Raw genomic sequence first — 19,057 nt, 5'->3', positions numbered from 1 at the left:
TTCTCTGGGATGCACTGAGAAGAGAAAAAAAAAAAAAAAAAAAACTTTGTAAGCAATCCCAGTCAGTGGGGTATGCTACAGATGCTTCTTCATAAGCAATTGTTTACCGTGAATGTCTGGGATACTTAGGGAGACCAGGGCCTTTTGCCAGGCCTCAAAACAAGTATCTTTCTCTGGCTCAGGCCCAGAGCAGCTTCCCACCAGGGAGTCCTCACCGTTGATGTACAACTGCTGCACCTCCACGGGAGCAGCGCGCAGGGGGCTGAGGGGTTCTGGTGAGTCTACGGTCAAGGGTCTCCTGTAAGGCATAGAAACACTGATCACCCTTGGAACATTATACTATATATGAAAGTGGGATAGAGAGAAAAAAAGAGTAGGGAGAAGTCAGCAGAACAAGGCTAGGAGAGTCTTTGACGTCATAGAAATGATAATCTCATAAATAGAATGGTCACTCTCAATTGGTAAAAAAAAAAAAAAAAAAAGCCCAGCCTCATCATCAAAAGGAAGTGTCTTTACCACATTCTGCCTGGATAATTCAAGAAGCAATTAGACAAAATCCATGATCCAAGAACCTGACCATGACCTAAGACCAAGCCACTGACACAGATAGAAGAACAAGACCCTATTTATCAAACCAAACTTAAAAACACAAAATTTGATGAGTAAATAAGCACAGTTGGGACAAAAAGAGGATTACTGGAAGCTGAGACCCCACTGTAAAATCTAGGACTAACAATCATTTTATACAGTTATAGTAAATGTGGTCTAAGTATAGGACTGTTTGCACCAGAAATACTTTGTGCCAACCTAGAAAATCTATATCCTTTAGTATCATCCATTTAATGGAATGGATAAATTTGAAATAAGAAACTGATCTATTTATGTGGGAAAATCCATTGTATACACTATTAGGATTCCAAGAAACTGTGATTATGGCCATTTTAAAGAATGTGAAAGTGGGAGCATGAAGCCACAGGGACATAGAGAAATCACTTGTTCCAATCTTGTCGCCCCACAGTTCTGCATAGTTTATTCTTGGGAAACCAGAAGGCTGAGACCTCACCTGATTGTGCCTCCCTGAAAGCCGTCTCCTGCAAATAAAACAAAGGCAGATTTGTGTCAGCAGAGGGCGCCCTTTCTCAAATATTTCACACATACATGCCACCTGTGCTGTGTGCTGAGCTGGGCAGTGTTCAGGCGTGTCCCACTCTTTCGACCCCATGGACTGCAGCCCACCAGGCTCCTCTGTCCATGGGGATACTCCAGGCAAGAGTGCTGGAGTGGGTTGCCATGCCCTGCTCCAGGGGTTCTTCCCAACCCAGGGATCAAACCCAGGTCTCCCGCACTGCAAGCGAATTCTTTATCATCTGAACCACCAGGAAAGTACAAGAATACTGGAGTGGGCGGCCTAGGTCTCCAAGGGAACTTGCCAACCCAGGAAACAAACTGGGGTCACCTGCATTGCAGGTGAACTCTACCAGCTGAGCTACCAAGGGAGCCCATGTGCTGCCAAGAGAGTCAATTCAAATGTGCGTGCAGCCTCGGATTCTTGTGAATAAGAATTGAACCAAATACATAACTTGCTGGGGACAGGGCTACACATTGCTGTGTTGAATACACAAACATCTGAGACTTGATTAGGGTTCAAGACTGTGTTGATATACCTTTGGTTCAGTTCAGTCACTCAGTCATGTCTGACTCTATGCAACCCCATAAATCACAGCACACCAGGCCTCCCCATCCATCACCAACTCCCAGAGTTTACTCAAACAAATGTCCATTGAGTCGGTGATGCCATCCAGCCATCTCATCCTCTGTGTCCCCTTCTCCTCCTGCTCCTGACCCTTCCCAGCATTAGGGTCTTTTCCAATGAGTCAACTCTTCACATGAGGTGGCCAAAGAATTGGAGTTTCAGCTTCAGCATCAGTCCTTCCAACGAACACCCAGGACTGATTTCCTTTAGGATGGACTGATTGGATCTCCTCGCAGTCCAAGGAACTCTCAAGAGTCTTCTCCAACACCATAGTTCAGAAGCATCAATTCTTCAGTGCTCAGCTTTCTGTATAGTCCAACTCTCACATCCATACATGACTACTGGAAAAGCCATAGCCTTGACTAGATGAACCTTGGTTGGCAAAGTAATGTCTCTGCTTTTAAATACACTATCTAGGTTGGTCATAACTTTCTTTCCAAGGAGTAAGTACTTTTTAATTTCATGGCTGAAATCACCATCTGCAGTGATTTGGGACCCCAAAATTAAAGTCTGACACTGTTTCCACTGTTTCCCCATCTATTTCCCATGAAGTGATGGGACCAGATGCCATGATATTCGTTTTCTGAATGTTGAATTTTCAGCTAACTTTTTCACTTTCTTGCTTCACTTTCATCAAGAGGCTTTTTAGTTCCTCTTCACTTTCTGTCACAGAGGTGATGTTGTCTGCATATCTGAGGTTACTGATATTTCTCCCGGCAATCTTGATTCCAGCTTGTGCTTCTTCCAGCCCAGCGTTTCTCATGATGTACTCTGCATATAAGTTAAATAAGCAGGGTGACAATTACAGCCTTGACGTACTTCTTTTCCTATTGGGAACCAGTCTGTTGTTCCATGTCCAGTTCTAACTGTTGCTTCCTGACCTGTATACAGGTTTCTCAAGAGACAGGTCAGGTGGTCTGGTATTCCCATCTCTTTCAGAATTTTCCACAGTGTACTGTGATGCACACAGTCAAAGGCTTTGGCATAGTCAATAAAGCAGAAATAGATGCTTTTCTGGAGCTCTCTTGCTTTTTCGATGATCCAGCGGATGTTGGCAACTTAATCTCTGGTTCCTCTGCCTTTTCTAAAACCAGCTTGAACATCTGGAAGTTCACGGTTCACGTATTGCTTGCTGAAGCCTGGCTTGGAGAATTTTGAGCATTACTTTAGTAGCGTGTGAGATGAGTGCAATTGTGTGGTAGTTTGAGCATTCTTTGGCATTGCCTTTCTTTGGGATTGGGATGAAAACTATACTAAATAGAACCAAATTGTTTTTCTTGCAGAGTAGTGTGGGGTATGGGTGGATTTCCAGGAGAATCTGTGGTTATGCCCAGGACTTCAGACTTCACCTCAGGCTTGTTAAGGACACTTTGGTCAGAGGTCCAAAACTCCGTACATCCAGCCCAGTGCAGGATACACAGGAGGTGCTCAGAAGGATGAGGTGAGTTGAGTTGAATTAAGTTAAAACACAGAGTTGTGCTTCCCTCGTGGCTCAGACAGTAGAGCATCTTCCTGCAATGCAGGAGGCCCGGACTCTATCCCTGGGTAGGGAAGATCCCCTGGAGAAGGGAAGGGCTACCCACTCCAGTATTCAAGCCTGGAGAATTCATGGACAGAGGAGCCTGGGGAGCTACAGTCCATTGGCTCACAAAGAGTGGGACGTGACTGAGCATGCCCTCAAAACACAAAGTTAAAACATGTGGATAACTGCACTAGAGCTGGAAAAACTTTTGTGTGTGTCTTCAACACCAGACTTTCTGACATCTGAAGCTAGCCCGACCTGGGCTAAAGCAAGAAGGCTTTGGAAGCACGGCAGATAGTATGTGGGAGAAACTCTCTCCTCTAGGTGGAGGGGAAGCCAGTAACCTGACCTGTAGAGAGTGGAGCCATTGGAATACAAGATGCTGGTCCCAGGCTTTGACTCACAAACATCTCTGAGGAAGAAGGATAAAGATTAGTTACCTCCCATTCTCAGGCATTTCTTCATAGGGTCTTTCAGTTTTATTTGATTGTCCACTTACGGGAGATGTAGGATGGGCTAAATTATCTAGTGGACCAGTCTGTTTGGACCAAAGAAACTATCCAAGGAAACCATTTGAAGTTCTTGAAACTTTACATTAAAATGTTTATTCCATCCCCATCTTTCACCTGAGTCTTCATGAATTAGACTAGACACCTGTTAAGAAAACTGCCTTTTGAAGAAAGCAGGTGAGCCCGTCGATTAGCACTGGGATGGTGAGGTGGAAAATGGTAAAGTGGCAGTTTCCAAGGCTGCAGTATTTGAAGTTCCTGAGGCAGGGGCAGGTTGTGGAGGCTAGCCAGGGGTAAGAGAGAACACAAACCTGGCTTCCTCTGGTGCCAGCAGTAAAACAACAGGGCCACAGCCAGGAGAATGCTGAGTGATCCCCCGGTGGTTCCTCCCGCAACAAGGCCTCTTTTAATCCCTGGGATGCCTGGACAGAAAAAGCGTGTGTGAGAGCCTCAGGGGGAGGGGTCTAGAGCCTGCAGGTGCCCTGAAGCCCTGGAAACTTTCCTCGACCTGGCTGGGGTCCTGTGCCCTGGGAAAGGGAGGGCTCTAGGAGACAAGGACCCGTGGGGACCGTTGAGGGCTGGACTAGGACTGTGCGGCACAGAAGCAGGTCTCCACTTGTGGGCAGCACAGTCCTGAGCCTGCATATGACAGGAAGTGACTCACCACGCAGGGGCAGAAGGCAGGCATCTGAGGGGATTGTGGCACAGGGGGAAAGGAAGCCAGGTCCTTCCACTGATCCACTGACTTCACTTCAGACTTTAATATTTGGAGGGACATCTATGGTTTCCCAGATGGCTCCCTGGTCAAGAATCTGCCTGCTAATGCAGGAGACACAGGAGATGTGGATTCGACCCTGGGTCAGGAAGATCCCTTCAGTAGAAGGCAACCCACTCTAGTATTCTTGCCTGGAAGATGCCCTGGACAGAGGATCCTGGCAGGCTATGTAGTGCATGAGGCTGAAAAGAACTGGACATGAGTGAGTGACCGAGCACACACACTGCACCTGTCTATCTATCTCACCAGCTGTCTATCTATTCTGTACTCTTGTAATTGGGCCATTTGGAAATTTCTCCTAGACATCTGGAAAGATGTTATGACAATGACTTGGCAGAATCTAACTTGGAACAGCAACATGCCTGAGAAAGAAAGCAAATGTTTCCATTGATTAGGGCACTAGTTGAACCAACAGTAACTCTGATACTGCTCTCCACTAAAATAATATACTGGGACACCACAATGAAATGGCATCAGTTTCCTTCCTCCTAGAGCCACGAGTCTTATGTGCTTTGAAGAGCTGGGGGGAAAAAAAAACTGATGGAAGGAATAGACTAAATTGTTAGAGAATTTTGATTTTTTTCATCAGATCCATTGTCCAAGGCCAGGGTGCCCTCTCTCCACTCCTATTCAACATAGTTCTAGAATTCCTAGCCAGAGCAATCAAGCAAGAAAATAATAATAAAAATAAAAGGCCTCAAAATTGGAAAGGAAGAAGAAAGATTGTCTCTGTTTGAAGATGACATGACCTTATGTAAAGAAAATCCTAAAGACTCCCCAGAAAACCTGTTAGAACTAATGAACTAATTCATAGAGTTGCAGAATACAATATCAATACAAAAATCAGTTGTGCTCCTATACAACAACAAGGGATTATCTGAAGAAGAAATAAAGAAAAAAGTCCTATTTTCAATAGCATAAAAAACAATAAAAGAGTTATTATTGATTGCAAATTGAATCAAGGAGATGAAAGATCTGTATATTGAAAACCATAAGATATGGTTAAAAAAATGAAGACACAAATATATGGAAAGAAATCCCATGTTGGTGAATTGAAAGAATTAATATTGCTAAAATGTTCATACTATTCAAAGCTATTGAAGCCAAACATATTCAATGCAATCCCTATCAAAATCCCAACATCATTTTTTATAGAAATTAAAAACAACATTGTATGGAACCACAAAGACACCAAATAGCTAAAGCAATCCTGCAACAAAAGAACAAAGCCAGAGGCTCTGCATGTCCTGAATTCAAACAATATAACAAAACTTGAACAACCAAAGCAAATAGGCATTGGCATAAAAACAGAAACATGAACCAGTGGAATAGAATCAACAGCCCAGACATAAACCTGTGAAAATATCATCAACTAATATTTGTCAAAGGAGTCAAAAATATTCAGTGGAAAAGATACTCTCTTAATAAATGGTGCTGGGGAAACTTGCTAATTCACATGCAAAAGAATGAAACCGGGCCTCCATCTTAAATCACTCAGAAAAATTAACTAGAAATGTATTAAAGACTTTAAGAACAGAAACCTTAAAACTCCTAGGAGGAAATACAGGGGAAAAGTCCTTGGTAATAATATGAGGAAGTCATACAACTCTATAGCTAAAAAAAAAAATCCTCAAATAATAATTTAAAAATGGACAAAGGATCTGAATAGTCATTTTTTACAAAGAAGACATGCAAAAGCCAACAGGCACAGGAAAACGTGTTCAACATCATTGATCATCAGGGAAATGCAAATCAAAACCACAGTAGCACCTCACACCTGTTACAATGGCTTTTTTTTTAAATAAAATTGTTTGAAATCAAAGTGTAAGCAAAAGAGTAAAACTAAGTTTCCATGCCTAAGTTTAATAAAGCAGTCTAGCTTATGGTGTCCTTGGACTGCAAGAAGACCAAACCAGAAATCAGTCCTGAATATTCACTGGAAGGACTGAGGCTGAAGCTGAAGCTCCAATACTTTGGCCACCTGATGCAAACAACTGACTCATTGGAAAAGATCCTGATGCTGGGAAAGATGGAAGGCAAAAGGAGAAGGGGTCAGCAGAGGATGAGATGATTAGACAGCATCACTGACCCAATGGACTTGAATTTGAGCAAACTCCGGGAGATATTGAAGCCCGGCTTTCTACAGTCCATGGGGTTGCAAAGTCAGACATGACTTAATGACTGAACAACAACAAGGTTATGGTGATTTAGCAAAACATAGGAAAGCAAGAAAATGTGTCACATTCATACCAAATTAAGCATGTTGAGTTACATGACTAATATATGCAATTTTAATTTTGCTTTACACTTTTCATCAAAATAAACTTTATTCCCTATAACTTAAAAAAGAGAGAGAGAGACAGACAGGAAATATGTTGGTAAGGACAAGGAGAGAAGAAAACCCTTGTACAGTGTTGGTGAGAATGTAAATTGGTGCAGTTACAGTGAAAAACAGTATGTAGACTCCTATAAAATTTTTAAAAAATAGAATTATTATATGATCTAGCAATCCCACTTCTGGGTATATATCCAAAGAAAATGGAATTACTATCTCGAAGATATCCCCATGTTTATTGCAATATTATTCACAATAACCAAGATATGTGCAACCTAAATGTCATTGATGTATGAATAGATAAAGAAAAGTGTGGTATATATGGGGTTTCCCTGGTGGCTCAGTGGTAAAGAATCCCCCTGCCAATGCAGGGCTACAGTCCAAATGGTCACAAAGAGTCAGACACGACTGAGTGACAAAGCACAAGCCAATGCTGGAGACACACGTTCGATTCTAGGTCAGGAAGATCCCCGACGGAAGGAAATGGCAACCCACTCCAGCATTCTTGCCTGGGAAATCCCAAGGACAGAGGAGTGTAGTATGCTACAGTCCATGGGGTCACAAAAGAGTCAGACATGACTTAGCAACTAGACGACAACAAACACACACTATTCAATCAGGATGGAATGTGAATATGGTAGACTATTATACCACTATAAAAAAGAAAATCCCACCATTTGCAACAACATGAATGAAGCCTGAGGGCATTATGCTAAGTGCAACAAATCAGACAGAGGAAAAGATAAATATTTTATGATCTCACTTACATCTAGAATCTTTCAAAAAAAAAAAAAACTCACAAAAACAGAGAATGAATTGGTGGTTGCCAGGGGTAGGGGGTGGAGGGTAGGAGAGATGAGTGGAGGTGGTCAAAGGATACAACTTCCAGTTATAAAATGAGTAAGTTTGGAGGATGTGATGTATACAATGGTGATTATAGTTAAGAGTATATTGTAAATATATTTGAAAACTGCTAAGATAGACCAACCTAAGCAGCATATTAAAAAGCAGAGACATTACTTTACCAACAAAGGTCCGTCTAGTCAAGGCTATGGTTTTTCCAGTGGTCATGTATGGATGTGAGAGTTGGACTATAAAGAAAGTTGAGTGCTGAAGAATTGGTGCTTTTGAAATGTGGTGTTGGAGAAAAGTCTTGAGAGTCCCTTGGATGGCAAGAAGATCCAACCAGTCCATCCTAAAGGAAATCAGTCCTGAATATTCATTGGAAGGACTGATGAAGCTGAAACTCCAATACTTTGGCCACCTGATGAGAAGAACTGACTCAATGGAAAAAACTTTAATGCTGGCAAAGATTGAGGACAGGAGGAGAAGGGGGTGACAGAGGATGAGATGGTTGCATGATATCACTGACTCAATGGACATGAGTTTGAGTAAACTCTGGGAGTTGGTGATGGACATGGAGGTCTGGCGTGCTGCAGTCCATGGGGTTGCAGAGAGCCAGACATGACTGAGTGACTGAACTGAACTGAACTGAAGATAGTAGATTATAAAAGTTCTTATAACACATACACTCACAAAATTGCAAATGTGTAAGGTGATGGATGTGTTAACTAATTTTTTGTGGTAATAAATCTGAAATATACACATGCAGCAAATCACTATATTATATACTGTAAACTTTCATGATGCTTTATGTCAATTCTATCTCACTATAAGTGGAATAGCAACAAAAAGGAAGGCATAAACTCTAAAATTAGGTTGTTGGGTTAGAATCATTCCTCTTTTTACTACTGTGTGCCCAGCAACCTTTATTTAATCTTCTCTGTTTGTCAGTTTTCTTATCTGTAAAATGGAGAAAATAGTAACTATAGCAGTACTATTGTTGGTGGATGAAAATGAGTTAATAAAGTACTTTGAATGGTTCTTAACATATAAGTGCTATGTCTATGTAAGTATTATCTCTTATTCATTGCCCTTATGTTATGCCCTCAGGTCAGTAGAGTTGCTCAGTCATGTCTGACTCTTTGCAACCCCATGGACTGCAGCACGCCAGGCTTCCCTATCCATCACCAACTCCAGAAGCTTGCTCAAAATCATGTCCATCGAATCGGTGATGCGATCCAATCATCTCATCATCTGTCATGAGCTTCTCCTTCTGCCTTCGATCTTTCTCAGCATCAGGGTCTTTTCTCAGAAATGTCATGGCCCTTTGACCAGTTTCAGGGACATCCCCACACATTAGGCTCACTTGCACACAGCACAAAGTGGTGCAATGGTAAAGAATCTACCTGCTAACACAGGAGATGCAAGAGACTCGGGTTCAGTCCCTGGATCAGGAAGGTCCCCTGGAGTAGGAAATGGCACCCCACTCCAGTATTCTTGCCTGGACTATTCCCTGGACAGCAGAGCCTAGTGGGCTACAGTCCTTGGGGTCACAAAGAGTCGGACACACCTGAGCATGCACACATGCATGCATGCACACGCACTACCTTAGCCAACTTCAGCCCATTCTATGGACTGAACTGTGTTCCACCAAAATTCATAAACTGAAGTGGTTCTAACCCTAGTGTGATGGGTTTGGAGACGATGCCTTTGAGAGGTAGTCAGGTTTAGATGAGGCCGTGAGAATGGTCCTTCATAACGGGATTAGGGCCCTTAAAAGAAGAGATTCCAGAGATCTCTCTCACTCTCTTCCCAACTCTGCCACATGAGGACACAGTCAGAGGGCAGCAGTCTGCAAGACAGGAAGAGGGATCTCTCCAGAAACTAACCATGCCAGCATTCTGATTTCAGTCCTGATCTCAGACTTCCAGCCTCTGAAACTGTAAGAAATAAATTCCTGCTCTTAAAGTCACCCTGTCTACCATATCTTGTTACAGTAATGCAAGCTAAGACAGCCTACCAAGGCACTAGTGCTCCAGGCTATCTCAGGGTTTCTATCCTGCTACGCTATTTGCTATGCTATATGACATTTCTAAGCACAGAGGTTTTGCAGGAGGTTCACAAGCTAAAAAGAAGACATTCTAGTTTTGATGCATATCAACTGAATTCTTAAAATCTGCTTAAACTCTGAGATCATCTGTTCCCTTGCAAAGCAGTTGTGAGAATAAAATGAAATTACATGTATGAAGGAATCAGTTCACTGCCTGTATCAGAGGACGCTGATTCATTCTACTGACCTTAAAATTCAAAAGGAAAGATGAGAAATTTTCCATGTAGGTGTGAATTCCCAACAGATTCACAATTATTCTCTTTCAGGGATTGTAAGTAAACTTTTCAGTATAAGAGTCTTCCTGGACTCATATTGAGTGCAGTCAACCAGACAGAGAAAGACAAATATCACATGATATCATTTATATGTGGAGTCTAAAAAAAAGGGGGGTACAAATGAACTTATCTATAAAACAGAAGTAGTTACAGATGCGTAAGACAAACTTGGGCTTCCCTGGTGGCTCAGATGGTGGTGTATCTGCCTTCAGTGCAGAAGATCTGGGTTTGATCCCTGGGTCTGGGAGATCCTTCCCACTCCAGTATTCTTACCTGGAGAATCCCATAGACAGAGGAGCCTGGTGGGCTATGGTCCATGGAATTGCAGAGCCGAACATGACCGAGTGGCTAAGCACAACCATACAAAACAAATGTATGATTCCTAGGGGATAAATTAAAAGACTGGGATTGATATATGCACCATGTGCATGCATGCTGAGCTGCCCAAGTCGTGTCTGACTCTTTGTGACCCTGTGGACTGGAGCCCACCAGGTTCCTCTGTCCATGGAGATTCTCCAGGCAAGAGTACTGGAGTGGGTTGCCACGCCCTCCCAAATATACACTACTCCATAAAAAGCAGATCACTAATAAGGACCTACTGTATAGCACAGGGTAACTGCTAGTTGCTCAGCTGTGTCTGACTCTCCAACCCCATGGACTGTAGCCCTCCAGGCTCCTCTGTCCATGGAATTTTCCAGGCAAGAATACTGGAGTGTGTTGCCATTCCCTTCTCTAGGGGATCTTCCCAGCACAGAGATCAAACCTGGGTCTTCTGTATTACAGGTGGATTCTTTACCATTTGGGCCACCAGGAAGTCCTATATAGCACAGGATGTAGCTCAAAACTCCATACTTCGTACTTCATAATGACCTACATAGGGAAAGAATCTTAAAAAGAATAGATATATGTGTATGTATAGCAGATTCATTTTGCCATACACCTGAAACTAATACAACATTGTAAATCAACTATACTACAATAAAATTTAAAAGAAAATCAATTAGCAAAAAAAAAAAAAAGCCTTCCTGAAGAAGCAATGCTCCTACCCTCAGTGTCACTCTGGATTCTAGGGTGTTCAAGACTCTTCAGAGGGTGTCTTTGGGCAGCTTTCAGCTTTGCTAATCTCTTTTTCCCTTCGCCCACCTGATTCTTGAAATGTCATTTTAATGGTATTTCAGGCTTAGTCTCTGCCCTTCTCTGCTGGGAATTACACCCAGTATTACTATTCAAGAAATTTTAAGGGTGAGATGCAGACCCTCCTGTGGCATCTATTTGGGGGAAGACATGTCAGTTCCCCTGACCTGGGAAGGCCTGGCTTGATCACGGGACATGCCCCGAGGGAGTTGAAGGGAAAATTGTAGAGCAGCTGTGCCATTAGCATAGCAACCCCTTCCCAGAGCCACTAACCAAACTGTTTAGGTTTATGGCTCAGTCAGGGCTGACTGGTTTTATATAAACAGTACAGTTCTCTGCTTATTTAGCATGGTGGATAGTGGTACTTCTTCAAGAAACTTTGACAATGGTTTCTGTCTCTCTGAGCTAAAAGATTGTATTGAGGTTCAAATCGAGGCTGCTAGGTAGAAGCTTTGTACCTAATGCAAATCAGCAAACTTTTTTGAGTTTCAATTTCCTTTTCTGTAGAATGAAGATAACGATATCTTTCTTTTCTAGGATTATTACTATGATAAGCAAAAGTGATATGCAAAATATATTCACTCAGCAAATATTTACTGAATGCTTATTATGAGCTGAGCAGTAGAATAGGCACTTGTGATAACAGATGGTCACAATAGAGATCTACCTTCATGAAACTACTATGGGAGGTGTGGAAGTGTTGAAAGTGTCAGTCACCCTGTCATTTCTGACTCTTTGTGACCCCATGAACTATAGCCCACCAGGCTTTTTCCTTGGGGATTTCTCCAGGCAAGAATACTGGTATGAGTTGCCATTCCCATCTTCACGAGATCTTCCCAACTCAGGGACCAAACCAAGGTCTCCTGAATTGCAGGTGGGTTCTTAACCATCTGAGCCACCAGGGAAGCCCTCATGGGGGGTATGGAAGGAGAAAGCAAGGACTGCATGGTCTGGGAGTTGGTGACACATGCTGCAAAGAAGAATCAAGAAGGACCAGGAGAGGGAGGGCCTTGGTGACGAGCTGCTACACTGTACAGCATGGCTGGGAAGGTCTCATGGAGAAGGCAAATAAAGTTCTGAAGGAAGCAAGGGAATGAGCATGAGGATATCAGGGAAGAGCATTGCAAAGGCCCTGTGGTGGAATGTGACTGAAGGTTTGAAGACGAGACAGGGGGCCCTGGTAGCTCAAGTGGAGAGGGGGAGTGGTGAGCCATTAGGTCACAGTAGTAGGACCAACAGATCACCAGGACCTGGTGGAATGTTGAGAGGACATTGGTTCTCTCTCTGAAGGAGATAGGAAGCCATGGGCAGAAGAGAAACATGATCTGATTTATGGCTTAGAGTTCCTTCTGATGCTGTGTTGAGAACAGGCTGTGTAGAACAACAGATGAAGCAGAACAGTTTTATTGCAATCATCCAGGTGGCTTGGATCAGGTTGTAGGAGTGGACGTGGTGGGAATTAGTCACATTCTGGTGATATTTTGAAGGCAGAGGTATTGGACTTGCAGGTGGATTCAAGGTGGAGGATCTAGAATGATGCCTGGCTTTTTGGCCTGGACAACTAAGAGAATGGAGTTTTATACATACCAAGTGAAAGCTTAAGCAGGCACATATTTGGGGTGAAAAATCACAAATCTGGTTTTGAATAAATTAAGTTTAAGATGCCAATTAGCCAATCCTGTGAAGTAGTTAAGTACTTGAATATATGGGTCTCGGGTTCAGACTGGAGATCTAGGCTGTAGATTGAATTTGGGAGTCACAGGTATATACAAGTTTTAAGTGTATTTAAAGTCACAAGATTGGGTGAGATGATCCAGGGAGTGGATGCAGAGAGTAGAGAAAGATAGAGTCTTGGGAGGATTTCCCAAAATATAATAATTAAAAATGTGATATGCCCAGTTATTCAGTCATGTCTGACTCTGTGCGATCCCACGGGCTATAGCCCACCAAGACCCTCTGCCCATGGGATTTTCCAGGCAAGAATACCAGAGCACAGTGCCATTTCCTACTCCAGGGAAAAATGTGATGAAGATCCAGTGACAAAAACTTAAAAGGAGTATCTGATGAATAGGTTTAATAGTACCTATTGGAGTGAGGAAAGCCTGACAGTGACAGGTCTGAGAGAAAATAGAAGTGAAGACAGTGAGTAGAGATAACTCTTTTAAGGGGTTTAAATGTAAAGGAAAACAGGAAAATCTTTGCTTTCCCGTAGTTCCTCCATAAAAGTTAGCTTTATTGGTTAGCACAGGATGCAAGTGAACCTGAAACAGAGGCTGCATTGAAGCCCCATAGGAATCATTTCTTCAGTGCCAGAGCAGCTGAGTGGGAACCTGGCTTGACTTTTTATGACTCCTTGGAGATAGATGATGGGAGAGAGAGATATAAGCTAGGACTGTGCAATCCCAAAGGAAGGCTTATCTCCTCTATGGACATAAAGGGGCTCTGCATTCACTCTTGGTACTTGTAAGTTTCTTAACTTCCATGCCATTTGGTACTAAGATACTCTTAGACCCTCAGTAACAGAATAAAATGATGCCTTAGATCTTTGGTCCTGTGGGATGATTTACTGAAACGAGAGTATAGTTGATGCTTAGGATGGTGGAGCTATGCCCTACCCTAAAACACTACTAATGATATGAGGCTGTTCTTGGAGAGCAACAAAGCAATGAATCAGCATAAAGTCACACAAAATCATCCCCAAGGAGTGAAATGGTTCCTGGACAGCATTAGGTCACTGGAGTACCTCCTTACAACCTGAATTATTGATATTTAATGGAAGAAAGTGTCTATCACCTAGGAAGATGGCAAAGTGGAAATGAAATTTTAAAAGGAGAATCATAAAGATAGTGTTGGCTATGTCCACCCCTAATTTGAGAAATATGAGAATAAGTAAGATGAATGGAGACTGCAACTTACTTCTCACAGTGATGTTCACTGCCTCGCTCTGGATGAGGCCGTAGCCGTTGTCAGCTGTGCAGTAGTAGCGTCCCGCATAGCTCTCCCAGATAATGGGTATCTCCAGCTCTGCTCTCTGGGAGCGCTGACTTTTCTGCCCCAGACTCTCCCTTGTGTCCTCTCTGTGCCAAGAGAACGTGGTGTTCCCAGTGCCTTTGGCCACAGAGCAGACAAGGACCAGTGTCTCCCCTTCAACCACCTGGTCCTCCTGGGGCTGGGTCTCCAGGAACACTCCAGACACAGGGATTCCTGTGTGAACACAAGATGACAGGTGAGGGCATGATGGGAGGAAGATGGGGCTGGGATATTGGACAGGAGCACTTTTTATGGGACTTGAATATATACTCTTCTGCAGATGCTAGCACTGTAGCCCAGAGATTGCAGATTTCAGACCTAAAGCATCACTAAATGTAATAACCTTTTCATCCTGATACACGGGCTCCAGGAGAGAAAAATTGACTCTCCTTGGAAAAGTGTTTGGGTTTTATTTCATGCCCTAGTTGTCAGCCTGAATTATTTTGATCCCAGAGAGATAATAGCAATAGTCGCTATCATTACCTTGGCCTAGACTACATCCTTTTCCACCAGTCCTGCTTTGGTACTTAAGATAAGCTGATATTTACTGCATTTATCTTTCTATGTATGTATGTCCTCCTCTTCCACTTTAGACATCACAATATTTGTTGTTACCAGTTGAGGTCCACCTCTGTGGTTATGTGTTTTCTAAACAGTTTCCCCAGAGACTTGACATCCTAGGATCTGTCAATTCAGTAGCAAAGCACTTAGCTTCTTGTTTTCCTTTTGTTTTCCCCAACTCTGTATCTATCTCCATGAATCACTTCTGTCATTTCAAGGCGCTGGAATTTTTTTTTAAAAAAGGCTATGTTTTTAGAGACATAGATGGAAGCAAAATCTTGTATTTCTTCTATTATAGTACCTCACTTCTCATGAGATCTAAGCCTGGAGCCTCTGTCAGGCTGACAAAATCCATCTGTGCTGGGCAGCCCCTACTCCAACGGGGCCAGACGGAGCAGCCAGGGGAGCCATCACAGGCTGGCCCTCCAACACTTACTCTGCACGTCAATCTGAAGTGGGAGGCTGCGTTTGCGGATGCCACCGGTCACTGTTTCAGCACCACACCAGTATGATCCTGAGTCTTCTCTCCACATGGCTGTGATCTGGAGGTCCGGGGACCTGCTCCAGTTTGAGATCACGACCCCGTCCTCTCTGAAGAACCCGAAGCGAAGCGGAGTGTCCGGCCGCTCTAGCGGGAGCCGTGTCCCACAGGTCAGATTTACAGGGTTCCCCTCGATGGGCTGGGAATCGGTGACTTCCAGCTTTGGACGTGAAAACAGTTCTAGAGAGAAGAGGGAAACCAAGGTCTCAGTATGAGGCCGGCTTGGATTCTTGGTCCCAGAAAACTTCAGACACCCAACAAGACAAACTTATTGGTCCCTCTATCACATTTTTCTTCCCCAGGACTATTTAAGTTCAATTACCCCACATTCTCTACCTCTTAGAGGACTTAGGTCATAAATTTATCCAACATTTGCTATGGTATCAGCTTATATAGGGAATTTCCTGGAGGTCTAGTTGTTAGGACACTGTGCTTTCACTGCCAAGAGCCCTGTTTCGATCCTGATTGGGGAACTCAGAAGACCCCGAAAGCCATGAGGTCCACCAAAACAAATCAATAAACAAACAGAAAAACTACTTTTATAGGTCCCCACTCAGGTGCCCAGTTTACCCCACCCTGACACTGCTAAGGAAATGTGTATGAAATGAAGGGTTTACCTTGAATTTGAACATTTGTCTGACTTGCTCTCAATACATAAGCATTTTCCAAGAATGCAATGCATTGGTAACAGCCACTGTTATTTAAACTTGCTTTTGGTATCAAAAGATCCACGCTTTCGTCAGAACCAGAAATAATTTTTTGATTCCAAGTATACTTCACAAAAGCCAGTTTTTCTCTCCCCCTTTTCTGGCATCTCAGAACCAACTCATCACCTTCAAACACGGAGTACGGCACCTGGAGGATGAGGGAGGCTGAAAATCACACAGAGGTAAGACACTGTCATTCAAGCACTCTTTCCTCTGAGTCTCCTGAATTGCAGAGTTTTTCTTTCCTTCCTTTTCCTTCCCCAGGATTTAGTCTCCTGATCCCAGCTCATTCATCTCCTTCCAAATCAGTGTGACTTGCTTCAGATACAATTCCTAAATAAATCCTAGACACATCTATTTAATCATTCAAGGACAGATTCAAAAATAAAAGGATTCTAACATGGAGAGGAAAAGCTGAGAGATGTGACCAAAACCTCTGACATCGTTGAATACAGCAAAGATCGGCACCAACCTGCTGACTAAATAACAGCAGTTATCAAAGGTGGTTTTGGAGAAATATCCTAGGAAGTGTTACAGTGCATTGAAATGCACTATGCAGAGGGTTTGTGGTCTTAGACGCAAACCCAGGGTCGAAAGACAGTAAATGTGGTCCACTCAAGAAACTCTTAACGCTCTACAGATTCCGATTAGAGGCAAGTTCTACCCTTTCTCTCTGAGATCTTAGCAGTGAATGCCTGCTCCTATGGACCAATGCCTGGGGAGTGATCAAACCAGGGGTCCCTAACAACCAGACCACCACGGACAGTGGCCTGTTGGGAACCACACTGCCCAGCCAGAGGTAAACAGCAGGCAAGCAAGCGAAGCTTCACCTGTGTTTCCAGCTGCTCCCCATTGCCCACATTACCACCTGAGCTCCGCTTCCTGTCAGATCAGCAGCAGCATTAGATTCTCACAGGAGCATGAACCCCGCTGCACTTGAATCATCCCAAAACCGCCTCCTTACTCCCTACTCCGTGGGAAAGTTATCTTCCACTGAAATGGTCCCTGGTGGCAAAAAGGTTGGGGACCACTGCTCTAAATGAAGATCTTTGGAATAGGAAAAACTGGACAAAGAGATATGTGTGCCAGTTAGAGAAAAAAGTAGTGGAGAAGGGACAAATCCTAAGACAGGTGAGGACACGAGGCCTGAGGCTGGAGATCTCCCACCTCTGAATTCTTGTTTTATGGCACTTTTTACTTTATGTTTTGTGCTCAGTACATTCATGTAGATGCAATTTCTCCCAAAAGAGGCTATAATGTCATTAAAGACAGGACCTAAGACAGCTTCACTTGTGAATCCCCTAAAACTAACTCCTTCCTTTAATTATATAAGTGTGCAAGATGTCTGCTGATTAATGTTAGACGTTTAAACTCTGATGTCAATAGCAGTTTGAAAAACACCTATAGACAATGAGGGAGGGTGGACGTGAAACTGAAAGATCAAGACTTAGAGTAGAATGAAGACTTTCCTTGGAAAATCCAGGGAGCTAAGATGTACTGAAACCGCTTCCCAAGTTTTCACTAATTCACCTACTTTCTCACCTGAAGAAAAGATCAAGTGCACAGGGTTACTTGGGAGTGAGCCTGGGGCCTGGCACCTGTACTGTCCGGAATCACGAACCTCAAGGGTATTTCCTGGAGTTTCACGTGGACGTGCTTTCCCAGAGAACCAACGGTAGCCTTTTAATTTCTCTTGTGCATAGAAGTGAAATCCATTGCAAGTCAGATTCACTCTCTCTCCACGGAAGACAGTGGTCCACGGAGGCTGGATGGAAATCACGGATTTGTGTACAGTAGCTGGAGAGAAGAGAAATAAGCCTGAGGTGAAGGTGCCTGCATCCCCACTTGGGCGGTTTGTGTGGAATGGACCAGAAAACCTGGATTTGGAGAATCTCTGAAAGAACCTGTGGCCGGGCTGCTGTTTCCCCAGGTTTCAAACTTGCTGACTGTTTGTCTCACTCAAGAGTGTCCGCAGCTGCTCAATGGTCTACAAGAGAATACTGGCCTTTCAGAGGGCAACCCCAGCAGGACCTACTCAGCATGGGATATCTGTGATGGGAGACTTGCCAACCCCCTTACCTTTTCCAACAGGCCACATCCTCAAGTAGATTCCTCCTGGGCTCCTTCCCACCTGGACTCTTCATGTTACTCACATTTCTCTAAGATGAGCATTTGTGCGGCAAGGCCACAAAGTGGGGTGAGGGATTATAGAGGGAGGGAGTGCAGCAATTTGGGGTCAATTCTGCAGTTATGGACAAGGGTCTAAATAGTATTTTTACCAACAAGAAGTAGGTAGGGCTGGTATGAGCAGGCTGTTGTCTGAAGTGGGAATTACCCTGAAATAACTACAAAGGGTATGAGTGCTGGGAACTAGGTGCTTCTAAATCCCCATACCTCAAAGATTTCATGAAAATAAAATGTGGGCCCTGCATAAAATCAAGCCTTAAGATCTTTGAATTATTGAAGGACAGACACTGGATAATGTATGGGTAAATACAAATTAAAAAGAAGAGGTTTCATTCTCCCTGTTGAAAGTAAGAGAAACAACTTCTCTCTCTCTCTCTTTTTTTTTTCCTTCAGAATTTCTTTCAAATGTATGTGAATCTTTATAATTGCTAAAAAGTCTCTTGCCTGTCTCACAACTCGGAACCATCTTTCCCAAGAAGGAGCCATCTTTTTGAAATGCAGACATGTAGGGGGACAACTCCTCTGGCTCCTGATCCCCATTACCATGGAAGGGTAAGAGTTTACCTTTGGTGTGTACTTTGCTCCAATACGCAATAGTGCCTCCAGTCTCACCTAAAGATATGTGCATGCTAAGTTGCTTCAGTCGTGTGTGACTCTGTGTGACCCTATGAACTGTAGCCTGGCAAGTTCTTCTGTCTATGGGATTCTCCAGGCAAAAATACTGGAATGGGGCGCCATGCCCTCCTCAGGGGATCTTCCTGATATAGGGATCGAG

The 19,057-nt window shown here is 43.4% G+C and overlaps 1 protein-coding gene across 1 annotated transcript; it reads right to left on the bottom strand.

Moving 5' to 3' along the window:
* Nucleotides 1–75: 75 nt before the first annotated feature.
* FCRL4 (Fc receptor like 4) lies at nucleotides 76–18,193 on the bottom strand. The gene is made up of 9 exons (XM_065945348.1): nucleotides 18,175–18,193; nucleotides 17,638–17,892; nucleotides 16,006–16,260; nucleotides 15,284–15,568; nucleotides 14,173–14,460; nucleotides 4,096–4,206; nucleotides 3,625–3,687; nucleotides 1,064–1,091; nucleotides 76–298 (listed from the first exon to the last, which is right to left on the bottom strand). The coding sequence occupies exons 1-9, from the start codon at nucleotides 18,191–18,193 to the stop codon at nucleotides 76–78; spliced, it is 1,527 nt and encodes a 508-aa protein (XP_065801420.1).
* Nucleotides 18,194–19,057: the final 864 nt, after the last annotated feature.

This window comes from Muntiacus reevesi, chromosome 1 (genome assembly GCF_963930625.1).
Source record: "Muntiacus reevesi chromosome 1, mMunRee1.1, whole genome shotgun sequence".
NCBI classification, from domain to species: Eukaryota; Metazoa; Chordata; class Mammalia; order Artiodactyla; family Cervidae; genus Muntiacus; species Muntiacus reevesi.
This window is presented reverse-complemented; position numbering and strand designations above follow the sequence as displayed.

What these genes read in the sequence shown, in the direction of transcription:
- FCRL4 (XM_065945348.1), bottom strand. An exon ending in GCACTTGATCTTTTCTTCAG is followed by an intron (nt 16,261 to 17,637) that starts GTGAGAAAGTAG and finishes TGTGATTTTCAG; the next exon opens with CCTCCCTCATCCTCCAGGTG. An exon ending in AATGGCTCCACTCTCTACAG is followed by an intron (nt 1,092 to 3,624) that starts GTCAGGTTACTG and finishes TTTTATTTGCAG; the next exon opens with GAGACGGCTTTCAGGGAGGC.